General features: G+C 46.3%; 1 protein-coding gene across 1 annotated transcript; it reads right to left on the bottom strand.

Moving 5' to 3' along the window:
- Window positions 1-5,892: 5,892 nt before the first annotated feature.
- LOC128405870 (nuclear receptor ROR-beta-like) lies at window positions 5,893-17,812 on the bottom strand. The gene is made up of 10 exons (XM_053372871.1): window positions 17,800-17,812; window positions 14,509-14,594; window positions 12,562-12,703; window positions 11,586-11,999; window positions 10,414-10,535; window positions 9,280-9,412; window positions 8,422-8,529; window positions 7,809-7,919; window positions 7,539-7,651; window positions 5,893-6,591 (listed from the first exon to the last, which is right to left on the bottom strand). Exons 1-10 carry the CDS (start codon window positions 17,810-17,812, stop codon window positions 6,430-6,432), a joined length of 1,404 nt encoding a protein of 467 aa, XP_053228846.1. The 3' UTR covers window positions 5,893-6,429.
- Window positions 17,813-18,331: the final 519 nt, after the last annotated feature.

Below are 18,331 nucleotides of genomic sequence, written 5' to 3'. Positions count from 1 at the left end.
CACCAAGGTTGCAAGTTTGATCCCTGTCTGGGATGGCTGCATATATTTCTGCCTTGAGAGTGGGCCTTGCAGCGGGTTGGGATAGATGACCACTTGGTGTCCCTTTGCAATTCGACGTTTCTATGATGTATATGGAGCTCAGCCCAGGAAACTGGGTGTGCAGAGGAGAGCGCATGATTGTATTTATGAAGCTTATTGTTGATGGTAACCCTATCCAGCTAGATCGGCTTCCTCGCGACCGATACAATAGTGCAACGGCGGCGTTTGAAACTTGAGGATCCAACTGCTGCAGGAGGAAGGGAGGAAGGAAGGAAGGAAGGAAGGAAGGAAGGAAGGAAGGGAAAGAGAAAGAAAGAAAGAAAGAAAGAAAGAAAGAAAGAAACTGAGAGAGAAGGTAGGAAGGCAGGCAGTAAAAGAGAGAGAAAGAGAGAAGGAAGGAAGGAAGGAAGAGAGAGAGAGAGAGAGAGAGAGAGAGAGAGAGAGAGAGAGAGAGAGAGAAGGGAGAAAGGAAAGAGAGGAGGGAGGAAGAGAGCGAGAGCGAGCGGGCAAGAGAGAGAAAGAGAAGGAGAAGGAAGGAAGGAAAGAAGGAAGGAAGAAGACAGGCAGTAAAACAGAGAAAGAGAGATGGAAGGAAGGAAGGGGGGGGGGAGGAAGGAAGGAAGGAAGGAAGGAACTGAAAGAGACGGCAGGAAGGCAGGCAGAAAAACAGAGAGAAAGAGAGAAGGAAGGAAGGAAGGAAGGAAGGAAGGAAGGAAGGAAGGAAGGAAGGAAGGAAGGAAGGAAGGAAGAAAGAATTGGTCACTTAATAGTGACTTAAGAATCTATCCCTCTTCCCAGGAATCTCTGGGAATGGTAGCTCTTCGGGGGGGGGGGGGGACAAGGCGCCTCCTAAGGACTCTCAGCACCACTCTTAACAAACTACAACTCCCAAAATTCTTAGGGGGAAGCCGCTGCTGTCGTCCACTAGATGACACTGTTTGCAAACAAACAAACCAAATCTCCCCTCCCTCCTGTCTCTACCCCCCTCAGGCAATTAAAAATACTATCAACTGGATAAATGTGATTCCCCCCCCCCCAGCTGATAGTAGGCAATCCGTGTAACCTCGGAGCAGCCGCAGGAATTGCCAAGGAGGGAATCTTAGCATCACGGAGATGTAGAGTTGGGAGGGACCCCACCTGGTCATCTAGTCTGACCCCCTTTCAAGGCAAGGCAGGAATTGCAGCTGAATGGGCGTAATGGTCAGAGGAGGGACTGTATGTTGGGATGAACCCATTTTTTGGTCCTGTACGCTTCAAGGGCTGGCCAGGGTTTCTGCTTCTTGGGAGAAAAGCTATGGCAAACTTGTCTAGGTTTTGGCAGAGCAAACCGTTTAATTTTTCAGCGCCTAAATGATATCGAGCGTCAGAACAACTTGGCCACAATAAGGAAATTTTTCCCATGGCAAGACTATTTTCCACCTTCCCCTTTTGACTCTCTGGCACCCTCTCTGCATAATCTAGCAATTCCAAAATATAGACGCGCTTTTACTCTTGCAAGATTGAATGTCTTGCCCTCGGCTGGACTTGAGGGACGATGCCAACAGATGCCACACGAAAAATGTCCCTGTGGAGACAGTAGTCCCGAATCGGTGGCACATGCCCTTCTGGCTTGCCCTCTTGATAAAGACTTGAGGAATGAGATTATCCCCCCTCTTTTACTGCCCATTCCGGGTCGCCCAGCCACTGCCCCCGTGTCCTTCCTCTCGGCTGATCAAGATGAGAGAGAGAGAGAGAGAGAGAGAGAAAGAAAGGAAGGAAGGAAGGAAGGAAGGAAGGAAGGAAGGAAGGAAGGAAGGAAAAAGAAATTGAGAGAGAAGGAAGGAAAGAAGGAGAGAGAGAGAGAGAAGGAAGGAAGGAAGGAAGGAAGGAAGGAAGGAAGGAAGGAAGGAAGGAAGGTGTCCTTTCTCTTGGCAGATCAAGATGAGCAGGTGACGGCAAAGGTGGCAAGGCTTTTAGCTGGGGCAATCACAATAAGATCCACTATTTGACCATTAATTCAAAGCCCTAAGATGTATTTTATATAACTGACTTTTTATTTCTATTCTTCGTATATCGTATTCTTGTTTTATCGCTATGTCTGACGGCTGACGCAAATCAAGATTCATTCATTCATACATGGCTCCCTTTGCAGAGCGTGAGACTTTTCTTGATCTCAGGGCTGCGGGTTCGAATCCCAGGTTGGGCCAAAAGTTTCCTGCATTGCAAGGGGGTGGGACCAGATAGGACATCAGGGTCCCTTCCAACTCTTGGGCCACCCAGCAAAGGGCCCGGGACAGATGAACAGAATGTCCTCATCACAGAGCTAAACCCTGGAACTCCCTGCCACAGGATTTAAAAGAGGACGGGGCAGATTGGTGGAGGAAAAGGCTATGGAAAGCTCCAAGGCTCTGCTGAGCAATTCTTCTGAATTTCAGCTGCTGGAAACCGCAGGAGGGGTGAGCGGCTCTCGAACTCGGGCCCCGCATCTGGGTTGCCACCGCGAGAACAGGACGCCGGACTAGGTCTTACAAGGAGGGAAAATGGCAAAATAAACAAAACACCAAACTCATCCATTTTCGTTTCCATCCTGCAAAAGGCTTTATTTTTGCTAGATCCGTCCTTTCTCGTTGTGCAATATACATCTCATGGTTCCACACAATACATCTCACCCGAAAAGTCCCTCTCCTTCTCGTCGTTTCAAGCACATTATATTAAATTTTATGAAAAACCCCTTTTCTCTCTCCCCTTCCCCCCATTTAAATAAATACTGTCCTTCTTTCGCATTCCGCCCCCCAAAACAGTCCAGAATCCCTAATAGGAAATGTAGGCCTTTATTTATTTTTTCCCCCACCCCAATTTTCTTTAAAAAAATAGAAGTTACAATTTTACACAAAACATTCAATGCAAACAGAAGCGGTTCGTTAGGCTAAAACAAAAACGGGAAAAAATCGCAAAGGTAGGTCTTTTCCAGAACACTTAAATCTCCGTGCACGTATATCTCTCTCTCTCTCTCTGTGTGTGCAGTATTAGTGTTTTAACAGATAAAATGCTTTCAACGCCTTCTCTCATTCGCCCGGAAACATAAAACATCAAAGCCTGCGACGTTATATAGATTCTTCTTTTTGCACCGACATTCACAAGAATAAATATATTAAGCAACTTCTTTTCCCCAAACACAGTGTGAGGGTTCTAGAGGTGAAAAATACACATCTAAGCTTCCTTTTTGGAAAGAAAGAAAAAAATACATATATATTTGTGTGTGTGTGTGTGTTTATATCGAGTCGTTTATTAGCATACCATTTGGGTGGGCTGGGAGGAAAAAAAGGAAACTGCCTGTTTGGTTTTGTTCTTCATGACCCCTAAAATATCTTCCTTACTCCGCCGGTTGAGCCTCCACTCTGTTTCAAGTCTATCATGAAGACCAGAAACTTATGTCGGTTTTGATTCCCCAGACACGCATCTTATTGCTCAGAACTGGACTCTGGTTTTGGGGATTCTTGGAAATTCAAATGTGAACGTGGGAAAAAACGCTATCGGTCCCTTTTATCGGGGGTCACCCCAACACGGCGGCGCCTCTCATTTTGAACAACGCAACAGGCCAATATACTAACCACGTGTCGTCTTTTATTTATAAACCTCCGGGAGCTTTTGAAAAGTGCATTTTTCAGGACGTTCAATATTAGCACTGCCCTTTCTGTATCGCCAGTCAACAGAAAAAAAATTCAGATTTATTATTATTCTTACATATTTCCTCTCTTTGGGGATAGTCGAACACAACTCGAGGGTTGGGAGGTCTCCTTCCTCGATCCGCTTTCTTGCGAGTAAAGTGCATTTTGCAAAAGCCTCGGGGAAGAGTCGGGTCCGTCACACGACGTCTTTAAAGTGCTTTTCCGCACCCATAGCGGATGAAATGAAGACGAACCTCCGGGGTCCTTTGCCGCAACCCTGTTCCGAAAATGGGGTTTGTCAATTCTGTGGGGGGCAGGATCCCGGAGGATAAACCCCTTTCCCCTGTGGCTGACATATTTCGGCGGTGTTCGGGAACCACATCGACCCGCAGCCCCTCTTGCCTGGACATCACAGCAGAATAAAAACCCAAACCCTTTTATATAAAAGCACCACACTTTAACCTCCCAGGTCCTCTCCAACCCAGTGCAGAAAATACCGTATTTTTTGCTCTATAATTCTCACTTTTCCCCTCCTAAAAAGTAAGGGGAAATGTGTGTGCGTCTTATGGAGCGAATGCAGGCTGCGCAGCTATCCCAGAAGCCAGAACAGCAAGAGGGATTGCTGCTTTCACTGCGCAGCGATCCCTCTTGCTGTTCTGGCTTCTGAGATTCAGAATATTTTTTCCTTGTTTTCCTCCTCCAAAAACTAGGTGCGTCTTGTGGTCTGGTGCATCTTATAGAGCGAAAAATACGGTACATCTCTAGGGTTGCTGTAGCTCAAGAAGTAAAAAAGCAATTCCGGACATGTCGTGCTTCCGTGGGGGTATTCACCCCAAACTTCCTGGTTCTAAACTTGGACGTTTTGCCGGGTTTTCTGAAGTTCGACCCAGGATGCTATTTCCGCAATTTAAAATCCCGGACATGTCCTGGAAATCCGGACCTATGGGAACCGAAGCCCCAGGGCACGACTCCTGCTTCCTTTTAAAAGGCATGGCCCCAAAATGGTGGAAATAGCAATATAGTGGAACCTTGGTTCTCAAACGCCTTGGTGCTCAAACAACGTGGAACCCAAACGCTGCAAAGCCGGAAGGAAGTGCTCCAGTTTGCAAACTTCTTTCGAAAGCCGAACGTGCTCCGTTTAGAGTGCCACGCTTCCGTTTTGAGTGTTACACTGAGTTTTGTCGTGTTTTTGCTATTTATTTTGTGTTTTTCCTTTTGCGGCTCTTTCTGTTTGTTTTTGGGACTGTGTGGACCCCAGTTCAGCTACTGATGGAAGGATTGCTTGACTGACTGCGGTACATTGTTCATCACTTTCATTTTATGGATCAATCGCCTTGTTAGTTAGTAAAATTCCTGTTCAATGGCTGTTTTAGGGGTTGTTTTTAAAAGTCTGGGATGAATTAATCCAATCTGCATTGCTTTCTATGGGAAAGCAGTGCGCCTTGGATTTGGAACGCTTTGGTTTTGGAACAGACTTCTGGAACGGATTAAGTTTGAGAACCAAGGGACCACTGTACTGACTTTCCGAAACGCGCTTAGGGAGAAGGCAGGGGGCTAAATCTGGCTGTGTCCCGCTGCCTTCTACTCAAGAGCAGAGCCGCGGTCCCGATTCTGCCCTGCGCTTCCACGGCAACGGGCCTATCGGGAGCAGGGAAAACACAGAACGCAAACCACTGTATAATCTCCTTTTCCAGATTATCCCCCTGCACCCGAGAACAGAACACTGGGATTGAGGCTGAGTTCGAAAAGGACCATGAGGGTTATCGAATCGAAACCCCCCACGATGCGGGGATTTCGTGTTTCGAATCCACAACCCTGAGATCAAGAGTCTCGGTGCCATCTTTGCAGCTGGCAGCGGCGAGACCTTCCTGCCATGCGCCCCTGAGAGGTCCCTTTCTCTCTAATAATAATAATAATAATAATAATAATAATAATAATAATAATATCCCACCCATCTGGGCTGGGTTTCCCCAGCCTCTCGATCTTCTTAGCAGCACTAAGTCTCCGAAAGCGAAGCGTCGGAGATTCTTGTTCCGTCTACTGGCTGTCGACCAGAATAAGAGAGAGATCGGCCAGTCCCTGTTTCGCGCCCCCTCATTTCCGCCGGAGGGTCCAGCCCTCCCGGTTTGTGTTTTTAGCTGCCCCATGGCGTTCATATGGGGGGGAAACCCCCAAAACAAAAAGCTACCCACAATACGCTGCGGTGTCGCCCAACAGATTTCCCCCTCGACTCGAAGAAGTCCTCATCGGTCCCCTTTTCCGTCCGTGCCATGCTGTTGAAACGTGGGGAGAACGGGGACCTAATAATAATAATAATTATAATAATAGCGGTACTACACAAACGGTTACGGAACCCGCGGGTTCTGCGGCACGTGTGAAGGCGTGCTTCCGCGGGGACGTTGCAAATCAAAGCGGGAGAGGTTGATGCACGACGCAGCTTCTAGGTTCACATTCATTTCGCAAAAATAACGAGAAAAAGGGCTGCTTCCTTTTCTGAGCATCCGTCAAGGTGCGATTACATTCAAGAGCGACCGCGGGCGGAAAGGGGACCGCGGCTCCGGAAAGGTCTTGCGGCCGGCCGCTGGGTTTTAAAAACACATTTTCCGGGCGAGGGGTGAGCGTGTGTCCTTTTTTAGAAATTAAAAAAGGAGATGTTGTGATCCGTAATGCCCCACCTCCGCGTCTCTCGGCTCCGCCGTCCTCCAAAGTTTTTAAAGTTTTCTCCCTGCGGATTTTGGGCGTCTTAGCTGTCTCGGCCGTCGCTGTAGTGGAGTTCAGAGTTGAAGACTTCTTTGTAGAGGGGAGGAAAGTTCGTGGCGATCTCTGGGTGGACGAGGCGGAAAAATTCCAGTTTGTCCAAGTGCAAGTTGCAGATGGTCTTCATCAACGGGAGTTTGGAGATAATCTGTGATTTGGGGGGGCGGGGGAGGAAGGGATCATAGAATCGAATTTTTATTCCCAATACTGAAAAAAAGAAAAACTACAAACGTCAAATTCAACAACCGTATTCATTTTCTAACTTAAACCTGTTATATAATGATCTAAATTGAAATTCACCTAATTACTCTGAACTTCTCTTTGCTGTATACAAATACAACATGGTTAGAAAAATTTATATTAAAGCTTTTATATTATAAATAATATTTCAAATTCCCCTAAACCCCCCGTTCCCCATGCATGATCTTATTTCATTTTATTTTTACTTTTTCCGTCTTGTTGTGTTGTTATAATTTAACCATTGTTCAGCTGATTCTTTTATTATTTCCTTGCTTAGTCCTGAATGTTTTACACGTAATCTATTAATATTCCAGTTCCGGAACCATATTTATGAATATATGAATATAAGAATCGAATTTTTGGCTTTTCAGAACGTGGCAACCCTAATAATAATAATAATAGTAATAATAATAATAATAATATACTGCCCTTCATCAAAAGATTTCAAAGTTAGCTTGCAAGATAAAGCCTTAACTTTTGCTGATGAATTCAAATCGAAAAGATATAAGGATGTTAACGGACTAAGTTAAGTTTATAAGAATTAAGATTTGGAAAGTCGTTATAAGGATATGCATGGAAATTCAACCAAGGGGAAGCGAGGAAGTCACTTAATAATGTTAATAAGTGTAATTTTAATAAGGTTATGGTTTATGTTTGTTTGTTTGTGTGTTTGTGTATAATTTTGTGAAACTTAATTTAAAAAATTGGAAAATAACTTTTGCTAATGAAACTAGTTTGCCTTGTCTCTGTTGGAATATTGGGGCACTTTTTCGGTTTTTCCCCGCAGAAGAACCTCGAAACTGCCCCCTTCTCAGACCTATTTCGAAGGTACCCCTCTCCCCTCCCCAAATTTACCTTTGAGAGCCTGTCTTCGTTGCCGTTCTTCTTCTGGATTTCGTGCTGCAAAGCCAAGTAGATTTTATCCTGCAGCTTCTGTACCTTCTTGGACTCTGAGAGCCAGGGGCGATCTGGGGAACAAAACATCAGATTGTTTGGGTCGCCGCAAACTTGACCCAGAAAACCACGCTTTAAAGGAAGAACTTCCAAGAGCAGTTCGCTCGTGGGATGGAGGTTTTTAAGCAGAGGTTGGATGGTCATCATAGCAGTTTCCGGTGAGTCACTCACCAGGAGAGAGAAGGACGGCAGCTGTGAAGAGCGCAATCTCCTCATCGGAGAGCTGGAGCCGGCAAAGATTTCTCCCCAGCTCAAAGATGGCGTTGATGAGGTCATCGCAACCTGCGGCGAGAGAAAAAGCAGAGGAGTTTGGTCACCAGGAAAATCAGGAGTCGCCGTCTACATGTCTCGATGGGCTTGTCTAAACGGAGGCAGATTTATGGACTATGCAAAATTGGATAAATTAACAGGAAGGGTTCGAAACCTGCGGGATCAGAGATTTTTAGAGGACCAGAGTAAATATATGAACTATTTGGAAAGTAATTGTGATGAGCCGATGACGCTAGTAGGTCTGCAATAAGTTTTGTAAGGTGGAGTATTTGAAATATTACAAGACTATGAAAAAAAGGATTTGTGATGGGCCATTAAATGCAACACAGAAATTTAAAAATGCAGAATAAAGAAGGGAAAATCACCAGAGGTGTTGACGGAAGTCTAACATATTGTATAAGATGAGAAGGTATGTTGTACGACTGTTGGAACTGACATGTTAAAAAATCAATAAAAATGTATATATATAAAAAATAAACGGAGGCAGATTTTTCCCCCTGTCCCTGTTTCTTACCTAGAGACTTGAACATCTGCACCCCGGCGTATTTCCCCGCAAACAGCACCATGTTGTTCAGCGGGTTGAAGGCCCGTATCATTCGGATGAGGAGGACCTCGAGGCAGCCTGACCCAAAGAGGAAACGGCAGAGGAGGAAGAGGCGAGGAGGAGGGAGGAGGAAAGGTTGGCGGGCGGAAAGGAATCCAGACCACGAATCACGGGAATTGAACCCCCATAGGAAGGAAGAGGAGGAAGAAATCAAAACCAGGCGGATTTTGTTTGAGAATAAAGAAATGGGTGGAAGGAAAGAAGGAAGGAATAAAAAGAAGTTTAGACTCTAGGAATGTTCGTTTATCTAATTGATTTACAGGCTATAAAAAAGAACTCCCCAAGCGGTCCACATTAAAACTCTAAAGATCATAGCATGAACAAAATTAATTCCTGCTGATTCATTTTGTCTTTGCTTATAACTCAACTATTCTTCCAGGTGTTTCTCAAGATAAATAGTTGTTTATATACACATCCCCTCCAACGTTTCTCCCCTGAAAATAGGGTCGTCCTATTCCACCACCTCCAACGTTTCTCCCATTAAAATAAGGACGTCCTATTCCATCTCCTCCGTTTCTCCCGTGAAAATAGGGACGTCCTATTCCATCCCCTCCAACATTTCTCCTGTGAAAATAGGGACGTCCTATTCCATCCCCTCCAACGTTTCTCCCCTGAAAATAGGGTCGTCCTATTCCATCCCCTCCAACGTTTCTCCCCTGAAAAGAGGGACGTCCTTTTCCATCCCCTCCAACATTTCTCAAAGCTATCTATGTTTTGCAATAAGCGGGCGTGTTGTTGAGACTCGCCAGTCCGGCCGCCGCCCCTCACCTGCTTTGAGGAGGATGATCTGGTCGTTTTGACAAAGATCCATGAAGCCGTCGACGCGTTTGGCGAATTCCACGACGTATTGGATGGCGTTGGAGATTTGGACCGTGCACTCGTGCCACATGGCTTCACAGCTCTGCACGGGACATGGAAGGGAAGGGAAGGGGAAGAAGAGGGTCAAACTTTGCTTCCCGAGGCCCCAACAAGTCTCTTTGGCGCCTCCAGCGCATAAGATTTACAATGAAGCCTCCTTGTGCAAGAACAGTCTACCTCTGCTGGGGACAAACGACGGAGAGGGCGGTTTTCTCCACCCTCTCCTGCCACCTGGGTGCGTTGGTAGTGCCAAATCGACACAAAAGCTACGCTTTATTACACTAATTATTATTATTATTCAACTATCTGATGTTTAGAAGGCAGCCCTGTTTAGAGAAGTTTTTATTGACTGATGTTTTCATGTATTTTTAATCTTTTTTTCGAAGCCGCCCAGAGTGGCTGGGGAACCCAGCCAGATGGGCAGGGTATAAATAATAATAATAATAATAATAATAATAATAATAATAATAATGTATTTTTATTAAATATTTTCTTGATTTACAGAAGTATTATTATTATTATCATTATTTATTTTAGGGCGTCAGATGGCAAGGAGCCTCTGAACGTGGAAAGAGATTCAATCTCTCCTGATGATTTTAATCGGTTTTAGTACTTTAACTTTAGCGGCTGCGTGTGTTTTTTAATTGATTTTACTGTTTTGTAAACCGCTTTGAAGGATCTTCCTCTCTCTCTCTTTTGCAATCGAGCAGTGTATATGTTTTATGAAATAATATAGCGAAATAAGTTTTCTGCCCTCCCCGCCCCCAAAGCGTTTGGAAAAAGGAAAAGGAAAAGGAAAACAGGCATTGCCGCTCCAGTTTGACAATAATACGCCAAACGGACGCAGATCAAGATTTCTAATTTAGTTATGCTTTCTCTTGGCTATTATTGGATGGCAATTGAAAGTTTATTATCATAAAAAATGCCATGGTTTGTGGTCTAATGCTGAAAGGAACTTCTGGCGAGGGAGGGAGGGCATGGTTGCGGCGCTTAGTCGCCTCTGAGCACTCTCGCCTTCGCCAGAGGCGAGCGGCCGGCCCGTACCTTGTTCTGCATGTTCCGGATGTCTTCCTGAGAGTAGAGGATCCAGGCCAATCTTTTCAGCTCCTCGCTGGTGTACTGAGAAGTTTCCAGGTGGGATTTGACCACGTTCTGAGCCAGCCGTTCTGCAGAGGAAATGCACACACAACAACCGTCAAGATTTCTCCCCCTACGACTCTGCCAAACCGACCTTCCGAGTCATGTGCAAAACATCACAACTTTCCATGAAGCAAGGTCATTTTCTCTTTCAAACCGGGTGGCTGTAGAGTTGGTGGTTTGGCTAAGCCAAGAAGGCTGATCGCTGAAGAATGGATGCTTTTGAATTCTGGTGCTGGAGGAGACTCTTGAGAGTCCCATGAACTGCAAGAAGATCAAACCTCTCCATTCGGAAGGAAATCAGCCCTGAGTGCTCACTGGAAGGACAGATCCTGAAGCTGAGGCTCCAAGACTTTGGACACCTCAGGAGAAGAGAAGACTCCCTGGAAAAGACCCCGATGTTGGGAAAGATGGAAGGCGCAAGGAGAAGGGGACGACGGAGGACGAGATGGTGGGACAGTGTTCTCGAAGCTACCAGCATGCGTTTGACCAAACTGCAGGAGACAGTGGAAGACAGGAGGGCCTGGCGTGCTCTGGTCCAGGGGGTCACCAAGAGGTAGACACGACTAAACGACTAAACAACAACAACAACACCGCTAAGCCATATGGGACGCGGGTGGCGCTGTGGGTTAAACCTCAGAGCCTAGGACTTGCTGATCACAAGGTCAGCGGTTCGAATCCCCACGTTGGGGTGAGCTCCCGTTGCTCAGTCCCTGCTCCTGCCAACCTAGCAGTTCCAAAGCACGTCAAAGTGCAAGTAGAAAAATAGGTACCGCTCCGGCGGGAAGGGAAACGGTGTTTCCGTGCGCTGCTCTGGTTCGCCAGAAGCAGCTCAGTCCTGCTGGCCACATGACCCGGAAGCTGTACGCCGGCTCCCTCGGCCAGTAAAGCGAGATGAGCGCCACAACCCCAGAGTCGGCCACGACTGGACCTAATGGTCAGGGGTCCCTTTACCTTTACCGCTAAGCCATATATAAGAAGAAGCATGTCAAATGGTCAAAGCAAATCTCGGAGCGCAAAGGTAACCTGTGTGTTGGGAATGGGGTGAATCTGCTTAAAAGTCCATCCTATGTACTAACCGATCTCTATCCTGGAGACGTCCGAGGCCAAATGTCCGCCCTCGATTGAGCCGTGCGGGAAAAGTCCGGGCTCCAACATTAGCTCGTAGATGGACTCCTGCTTGATGAGCTTGGCGTCGCTGACGTCGATGCTGGACTGATCCGGAGACGGCTGGGCGGAGGTCAACAGGTCAAGGTTGTAGTAGCCGCCGCTGCCCTCCGGGGTCAGTGGGAAGTCGAAGAGGAAGCCGTCCGAAAGCATGGAGATGTCGTCCAGGTCGGACAGCCCGCTGCTGACGCTCGTGGTGTAGACCCTGGACATCGTCTCCGTCTCGTCCTTGGAGCCGCCGCCCTGCTCCTGGTTCTGCTGGTGCTTCTGGACCTCAGCGTAGAGGGAGTCCCGCTGCTTCTTGGACATGCGGCCAAACTTGACCGCTGCGAGACCAATGGGTGGGGGGAAGAGAGAGAGGAGGAGAAGGAGAAGAAGAAAGAGAAAAAGGTGAAGGAGAAGAAGTAGTAGAGGTCAGAAGTAGAGGTCAGAAGAAGGGCAGGTCAGAAGAAGAAGAAGAAAAAGTAGAGGTCAGAAGGAGGAGGAGGACAGGTCAGAAGAAGAAGAAGAGGAAGAAGACGAAGACGAAGGAGAAGAAGAGGAAGAAGAAGAAGAAGAAGAAGGAGAAGGAGAAGAAGAAAGAGAAGGAGAAGAAGGGGAAGAAGAGGAGGAGGAAGAAGAAGTAGTAGAGGAAGAAAGGGAAGAAGGGGAAGAAGAGGAAGAGGAAGAAGCAGAAGAACAAGAAGTCAGAAGAGGAGGTCAGAAGAAGAAGAAGGAGAAGAAGGAGAGGTCATAAGAAGAAGAAGGAGGAGGAGGAGAAGGAGAAGAAGAAGGAGAGGTCAGCGAGCTCTCTACGTCCTTTGACATTTTCGATTTTTCTTTATTTCCCTCCTTTCTTTCACTTTTCTTTCCCTCCCCCCCCCCCCGTTTCTTGGGTTGGCGACTCACCATCGCGAGACATGCCCAGCGCCAAACATTTCTGCAGCCGGCAATGTTGGCACCGGTTCCGGTTTGTCCGGTCAATGAGACAGTTCCTCTGCCGCGAGCAGGAATAGGTGGCGTTATTCTGTTGGCTTCTGCGGAAAAACCCCTTTGGGAGAGAAATAGAGGGTGGGCGTGAGGGAAACCGGCCGATACGGAGGAAGCTGCAGGGATTAGGGGAGATGAGGAGCAGAACATCCAAATTCTCTTTGCATTTAGAGGGGGACTTCCACCGTCCAAAACTCCAAAAAACCACACCAAACTAGCCTTTGAAATCTGCACCTCTCCGGGTTTTTCCAACGCAGGTTCTCCAACCCAAACAGGTACAACGCCTGAAAGACGTACAGTGGTACCTTGGGTTACATACACTTCAGGTTACAGACTCCGCTAACCCAGAAATAGTGCTTCAGGTTAAGAACTTTGCTTCAGGATGAGAACAGAAATCGTGCTCCGGCGGCAGCAGGAGGCCCCATTAGCTAAAGTGGTGCTTCAGGTTAAGAACAGTTTCAGGTTAAGAACGGACCTCCGGAACGAATTAAGTACTTAACCCGAGGTACCACTGTATTAGTAAAAAGCATGGATAGATTGAAAATAAAGGAATGCACAACATCTCGGGGGAAATAACTTGCATGTACATTGGTGCTTTGGTTCTCAAATGCCTTGGTTCCCAAACGCCAAAAACCCAGAAGTGGGTGTTCCGGTTTTTGAATGTTTTCTGGAAGCAGATAGTTTCCGGGGCGCCTGCGCCAATCAAAAGCCGCACCTTGGTTTCTGAACATTTCAGAAGTCCAACAGACTTCTGGAATGGAATAAGTTTGGCGCTTTTGTTTTCGCTCTTTATTTGGCGCTTTTGTTTTTGAGGCTTTTTCAGTTCTTTTTTTTTTTTTGTGACTGTGCGGAACCCAGTTCAGCTACTGATTGATTGTGTGACTGTGGAAATGGATAAAAGCCCCCCATTCGAACAATGACCATCATCAGTGCGGGTAAGAAAAAAAATTAATTTTTATTTTTATCATCTACAATACTGCCTTATTTATTTTATTGTACAGTACATTGATTCTTGCTTTCATTTTATGGATCAATGGTCTGGTTAGAGAGTAAAGTTCATGTTCAATGGCTGTTTTAGGGGTTGTTTTTAAACGCCTGGAACAGATTAATCCGTTTTGCATTGCTTTCTATGGGAAAGCGCGCATTGGTTTTGGAACGCTTTGGTTTTGGAACGGACTTCCGGAATAGATTAAGTTTGAGAACCAAGGTACCACTGTATTAGTAAAAAGCATGCATGGATTGAAAATAACGGAATCCACGACGTCTCGGGGGAAACAACTTGCATGTACAGCTGCAGTCGAAATTATTCGACTCCCCATTGCAAATCGGGGTGATTATCCAAATTTACAGGCTTCCTGCTGTTTGCAAAGAGCCAATCCAAGTTGCGTTTTCAGCCGGATTTGGGAGAATTGCTTGAAGGTTCTGTTGCATCGAACAATTTCCGTGGCTTTTGTTCAATTTGCTCCTTGCAACCAGCTGAAAAGTCTGTACATTTGGATAGTTGACCTGATGGGCGTTGAATAATTTCAACGGCGACAGCATGTGTATGTCGGGAGCAACATGTACTCAGGCGATGGAGGACTTTAAAAAAAATTATTATTGCACGCTTCTTTTCCTCTTCCCTCCTCCCAGCTTTTTCCTTTTGTGCCGTGCCTTTTGCATCGCAAATTTAATTTAAATTGAAAGCCTGCTCTGGGTTGTTGCTGATTTTGTTGTTGTTAAGAGCAGAGAGAAAAATGTTGCTGTAAATAAGCAAACACTTTGAGGGGTGCAAATTTCGCGCGGGGGACGGGCCCGATTTGGCAGCTGCCATCTTCCTCCTCGAAATCCCTCTTTCTTTCTCTCTCTCTCGCACACAAAACTCACTTTGCACCCTTCGCAGGTGATCACGCCGTAGTGGATTCCCGACGACTTGTCGCCGCATATTTTACAAGGAATAACCTCGATTTGCGCTGGAGAAAGAAGAGAGAGACAGAGAAAAACCACGTTAATTTTCCACCTTGGCAACAACAACAACAACAAATGCATTTTTGAAAATGTGCAACTTTTATTTAGAAAAGGCCCTTTGCAAAGGAGAGGTCTCTGCCCCAACCTGCTTAGCAGGAACCTGGGGAAACTTGAGTTCCCTAACTTTAAAAAAATCAAATACCGTATTTTTTGCTCTATAAGGCTCACTTTTTCCCTTCTAAAAAGTAAGGGGAAATGTGTGTGCGTCTTATGGGGCGAATGCAGGCTGCGCAGCTATCCCAGAAGCCAGAACAGCAAGAGGGATTGCTGCTTTCGCTGCGCAGCGATCCCTCTTGCTGTTCTGGCTTCTGGGATTCAGAATATATTTTTTCTTGTTTTCCTCCTCCAAAAACTAGGTGCGTCTTGTGGTCTGGTGCGTCTTATGGAGCGAAAAATACAGTAATTACTTTTCCTGGTCTGGGAGGGCTGTAACACACCCAATACATGAGCCCCCAACCCACCTATATCTGCCAACCAAAAACCTGTGGCCATCTCCTTGAGTTTATTAATCGCATCTTACATTTAGCTACGGCTCGGGGTGAGGCTAGGACAGGGCCCTAGAACAATTGTGTGCAGATCTCCCCCACCTATTTCCCTACCCCGGAAAAAATAAATAAAAAGCACTGATCGCCCAGGATTTTGGAAAGCAAGACGGAGAATCGCCACGAATATTCAGATCAGACAGCAAGAAGAAGAAGAAGAAGAAGAAGAAGAAGAAGAAGAAGAAGAAGAAGAAGAAGAATTTATTTATAACCCCGTCCATCTGGCTGGCTTTCCCCAGCTGCTGGCTTTCCCCAGCTGCTCTGGGCGGCTGCCAACAAAATATTAAAATACAGTAATTGATCAAATATTATACAATGCAATAATTCAACAGAAAACGCAGCCACGCCACTTCCCTCCCAGTAGAGGGCAGTCGGGGACTGTAAACAGATTACACAGACTTCCATCTGCCAACGAGTAAACCATCCCATAATTGCGCTGGCCGTGTTGGCTGGGCGGATGTGATTCTAATCTAATCGATTCAAATCGCTAGTCAGGAAGACTTTTGATTTAAATCATTCTTTTTACAGAAAGACAACAATCTCAGCTAAAGCATCGTTGACAGAGGACCATGCAGCCTTTCTCAACCTGTGGGCACCCAGATGTTGTCGGACTACAACTCCCATCCCCCCTAGCTAGCAAGGCCAGAGCTCAGGGATGATGGGAGTTGGAGTCCGACAACATCTGGGGACTCACAGGTGGAGAACCGCTGAGCTAAGAGGACAGAGGGGAAACTCTTCCATAGAGTCTGCATTAGGCGCTCCAGATGTTTCGAGACTACAATTCCCATCATCCCTGACCACTGGTCCTGCTAGCAAGGGATCATGGGAGTTGTAGGCCAAAAACATCTGGCTGAGGAAGCCTGGTGTAAGCTGAGCTTAAGGCAGCCTTTCTCAACCTGTGGGTCCCCAGATGTTGTCAAACTACATCTCCCATCACCCCTAGCAAGCAAGGCCAGAGCTCAGCGATGATGGGAGTTGTAGTCCGACAACATCTGGGGAAGCGCTGCACTTGAAAACCTCCAAGGATCAGCCACCTGATATTTGGTTAGAATCTCCTTCCTTGTCACTTGAAGAGGCGGGTTCGAGTCCTGCCCTACGGAGCAGGAGAAAACAATGGGTCTCCTCTCAGTCTCCACTTTTCCCAGGCTGAACATCCCCAGCTCCTTCGACCGTTCCTCATCCGGCTCGGTCTTCCCTCCCATACATCCAGAATTTCCCAGACATCGCCAGTAAGCAGCGTCCGGGCGGGAATCACTGAAATATCCGGGCAAACGTATGGCTGCCCATGTCAGATTTGGGCAACTTTCATTAAAAACAGGCTCAAAAAAAGCACAACCTCATTCCCTTTTGTCAAGATTTTGCAAAAACAGCCAAAACTTTGTGTTTCTGATTTTTCCTTTTTTGAAATATGGCAACCCTAGACTATCTGGGCTGCCCTCTAGCCTGGTCCATCAGGCCTCTCTTATGTCAACTCCCGCCATCCCATAATGGCTGCTGGGACTTGGAGTCTCCTGTTTCATGTTTCAAAGGGGCAGGATTTGCACCCAGAGCAACTGGTTAGGGTGTTGTAAATTACAGACGGGAGAAAAGAAGTAGAAGCCTGAGGATTTATTCTTTTCGATTTTGATTTGAGTTCCTACTGAAATGAGGCTGCATTTTAATGTTTTAACGTCGTATTTTAATCTTGTTTTTAAGTTGTATTTCAATCAGTTGTTTTTATACCTGGTGTCAGCCGCCCTGAGCCCAGTCTTGGCTGGGGAGGGCAGGGTATAAATAAAATTTTACTATTATTATTATTATTATTATTATTATTATTATTATTATTATTATTTTAGGATGGGGGGAGTCCAGAGCTTTTGCTGTGGAGCTAGGCTCCGGCACAACACAGGCTCTGTGCACGTGCAGAGTGCCTTTCCCACCCCACAAGAAACTGCACATCACACAAAAGTCCTTCTGAAAACAGCAGAGGAAATTCTTCCAGCCTCGACGCAGGAGAAATACTTTCCACTCGGGCGTAGCTTGTTGTCGAGCGCAAGAGTGAATCACTTCGAGAAGGAAGTGGTGAAATATATATATAAATATATTTTAATCACTGTCTCTTCCTTCTCTTCAAAGAAAGCTTCCTATTACGAGATCCTTCCAAGCCGGCCCCGCTGTTGCCTCGGCCACCGGGGACGTCGTTCTGCAAAACGCGTGCGCCCATTTCACAGGCGGCAAAACTGAGGCAGGAACTGAAAGCCCGCTGTATTGTATGTACATTGCTCTGTATAAGTTTTGGTACTGGTATTGCTTGTTTTGCTGTTTTTCATTTTATTTCTTTTTTCTCTGTTCTTTGCTGTTTTTATGTTCTGTTGCACTGATGTGCTACAAAATAAAATAAAAATTTAAGGAAAGAAAAGAAACACACACACAACCGCTCGGTTTCCCAACATTTCCCCAAAGCCTCTGTTGTTTTTGTTGTTACCAAAGGTCTGAAACTTCCCCAAGGTTATATAACTGCCATCTGCTAAACATATCTCAGACATGTGGCCAGGATCCGAGGAGGGAAGGCGGGGCTGCCCAAACCAGGCTCAACCATTGGCTCCTGGCCCCCGGATCGTTGACTCACGGCCCGTGGCCATTGGCCGCCAAACCCGTCCGTCAGGCCCGCGTCAAAGCACGCACGAAGTCACCCTGTCCTACTGACATACTTTCCTCTGCAAAAAAATAAAATTGAAGAAAGCAGTTGTGTAACAGGCATGCATCAGTCAGCTGTCTTTATGACTCCTCCCGAAACAGTGGGGAGACGAGGAGCGGCTTGCAAATCTTTTTTTTTTATTCAAAATTAAAACAAAACGTATTATCCAGAAACATATAATCCTTATTCCCCCCCCCATTTTTCCTCCCTCCCCGCCCAGTAGTGATGTATGGAAGTGAGAGCTGGACCATCAAGAAGGCTGATCGCGGAAGAATGGATGCTTTTGAATTCTGGTGCTGGAGGAGACTCTTGAGAGTCCCATGGACTGCAAGAAGATCCAACCTGCCCATACTTAAGGAAATCAGCCCTGAGTGCTCACTGGAAGGACAGATCCAAGACTTTGGCCACCTCATGAGAAGAGAAGACTCCCTGGAAAAGACCCTGATTTTGGGAAAGATGGCGG

Source organism: Podarcis raffonei, chromosome 18, assembly GCF_027172205.1.
Source record: "Podarcis raffonei isolate rPodRaf1 chromosome 18, rPodRaf1.pri, whole genome shotgun sequence".
Taxonomy (NCBI): Eukaryota; Metazoa; Chordata; class Lepidosauria; order Squamata; family Lacertidae; genus Podarcis; species Podarcis raffonei.
The sequence above is the reverse complement of the archived record's forward strand: the minus strand, read 5'-3'. Positions and strand labels throughout refer to the sequence as shown.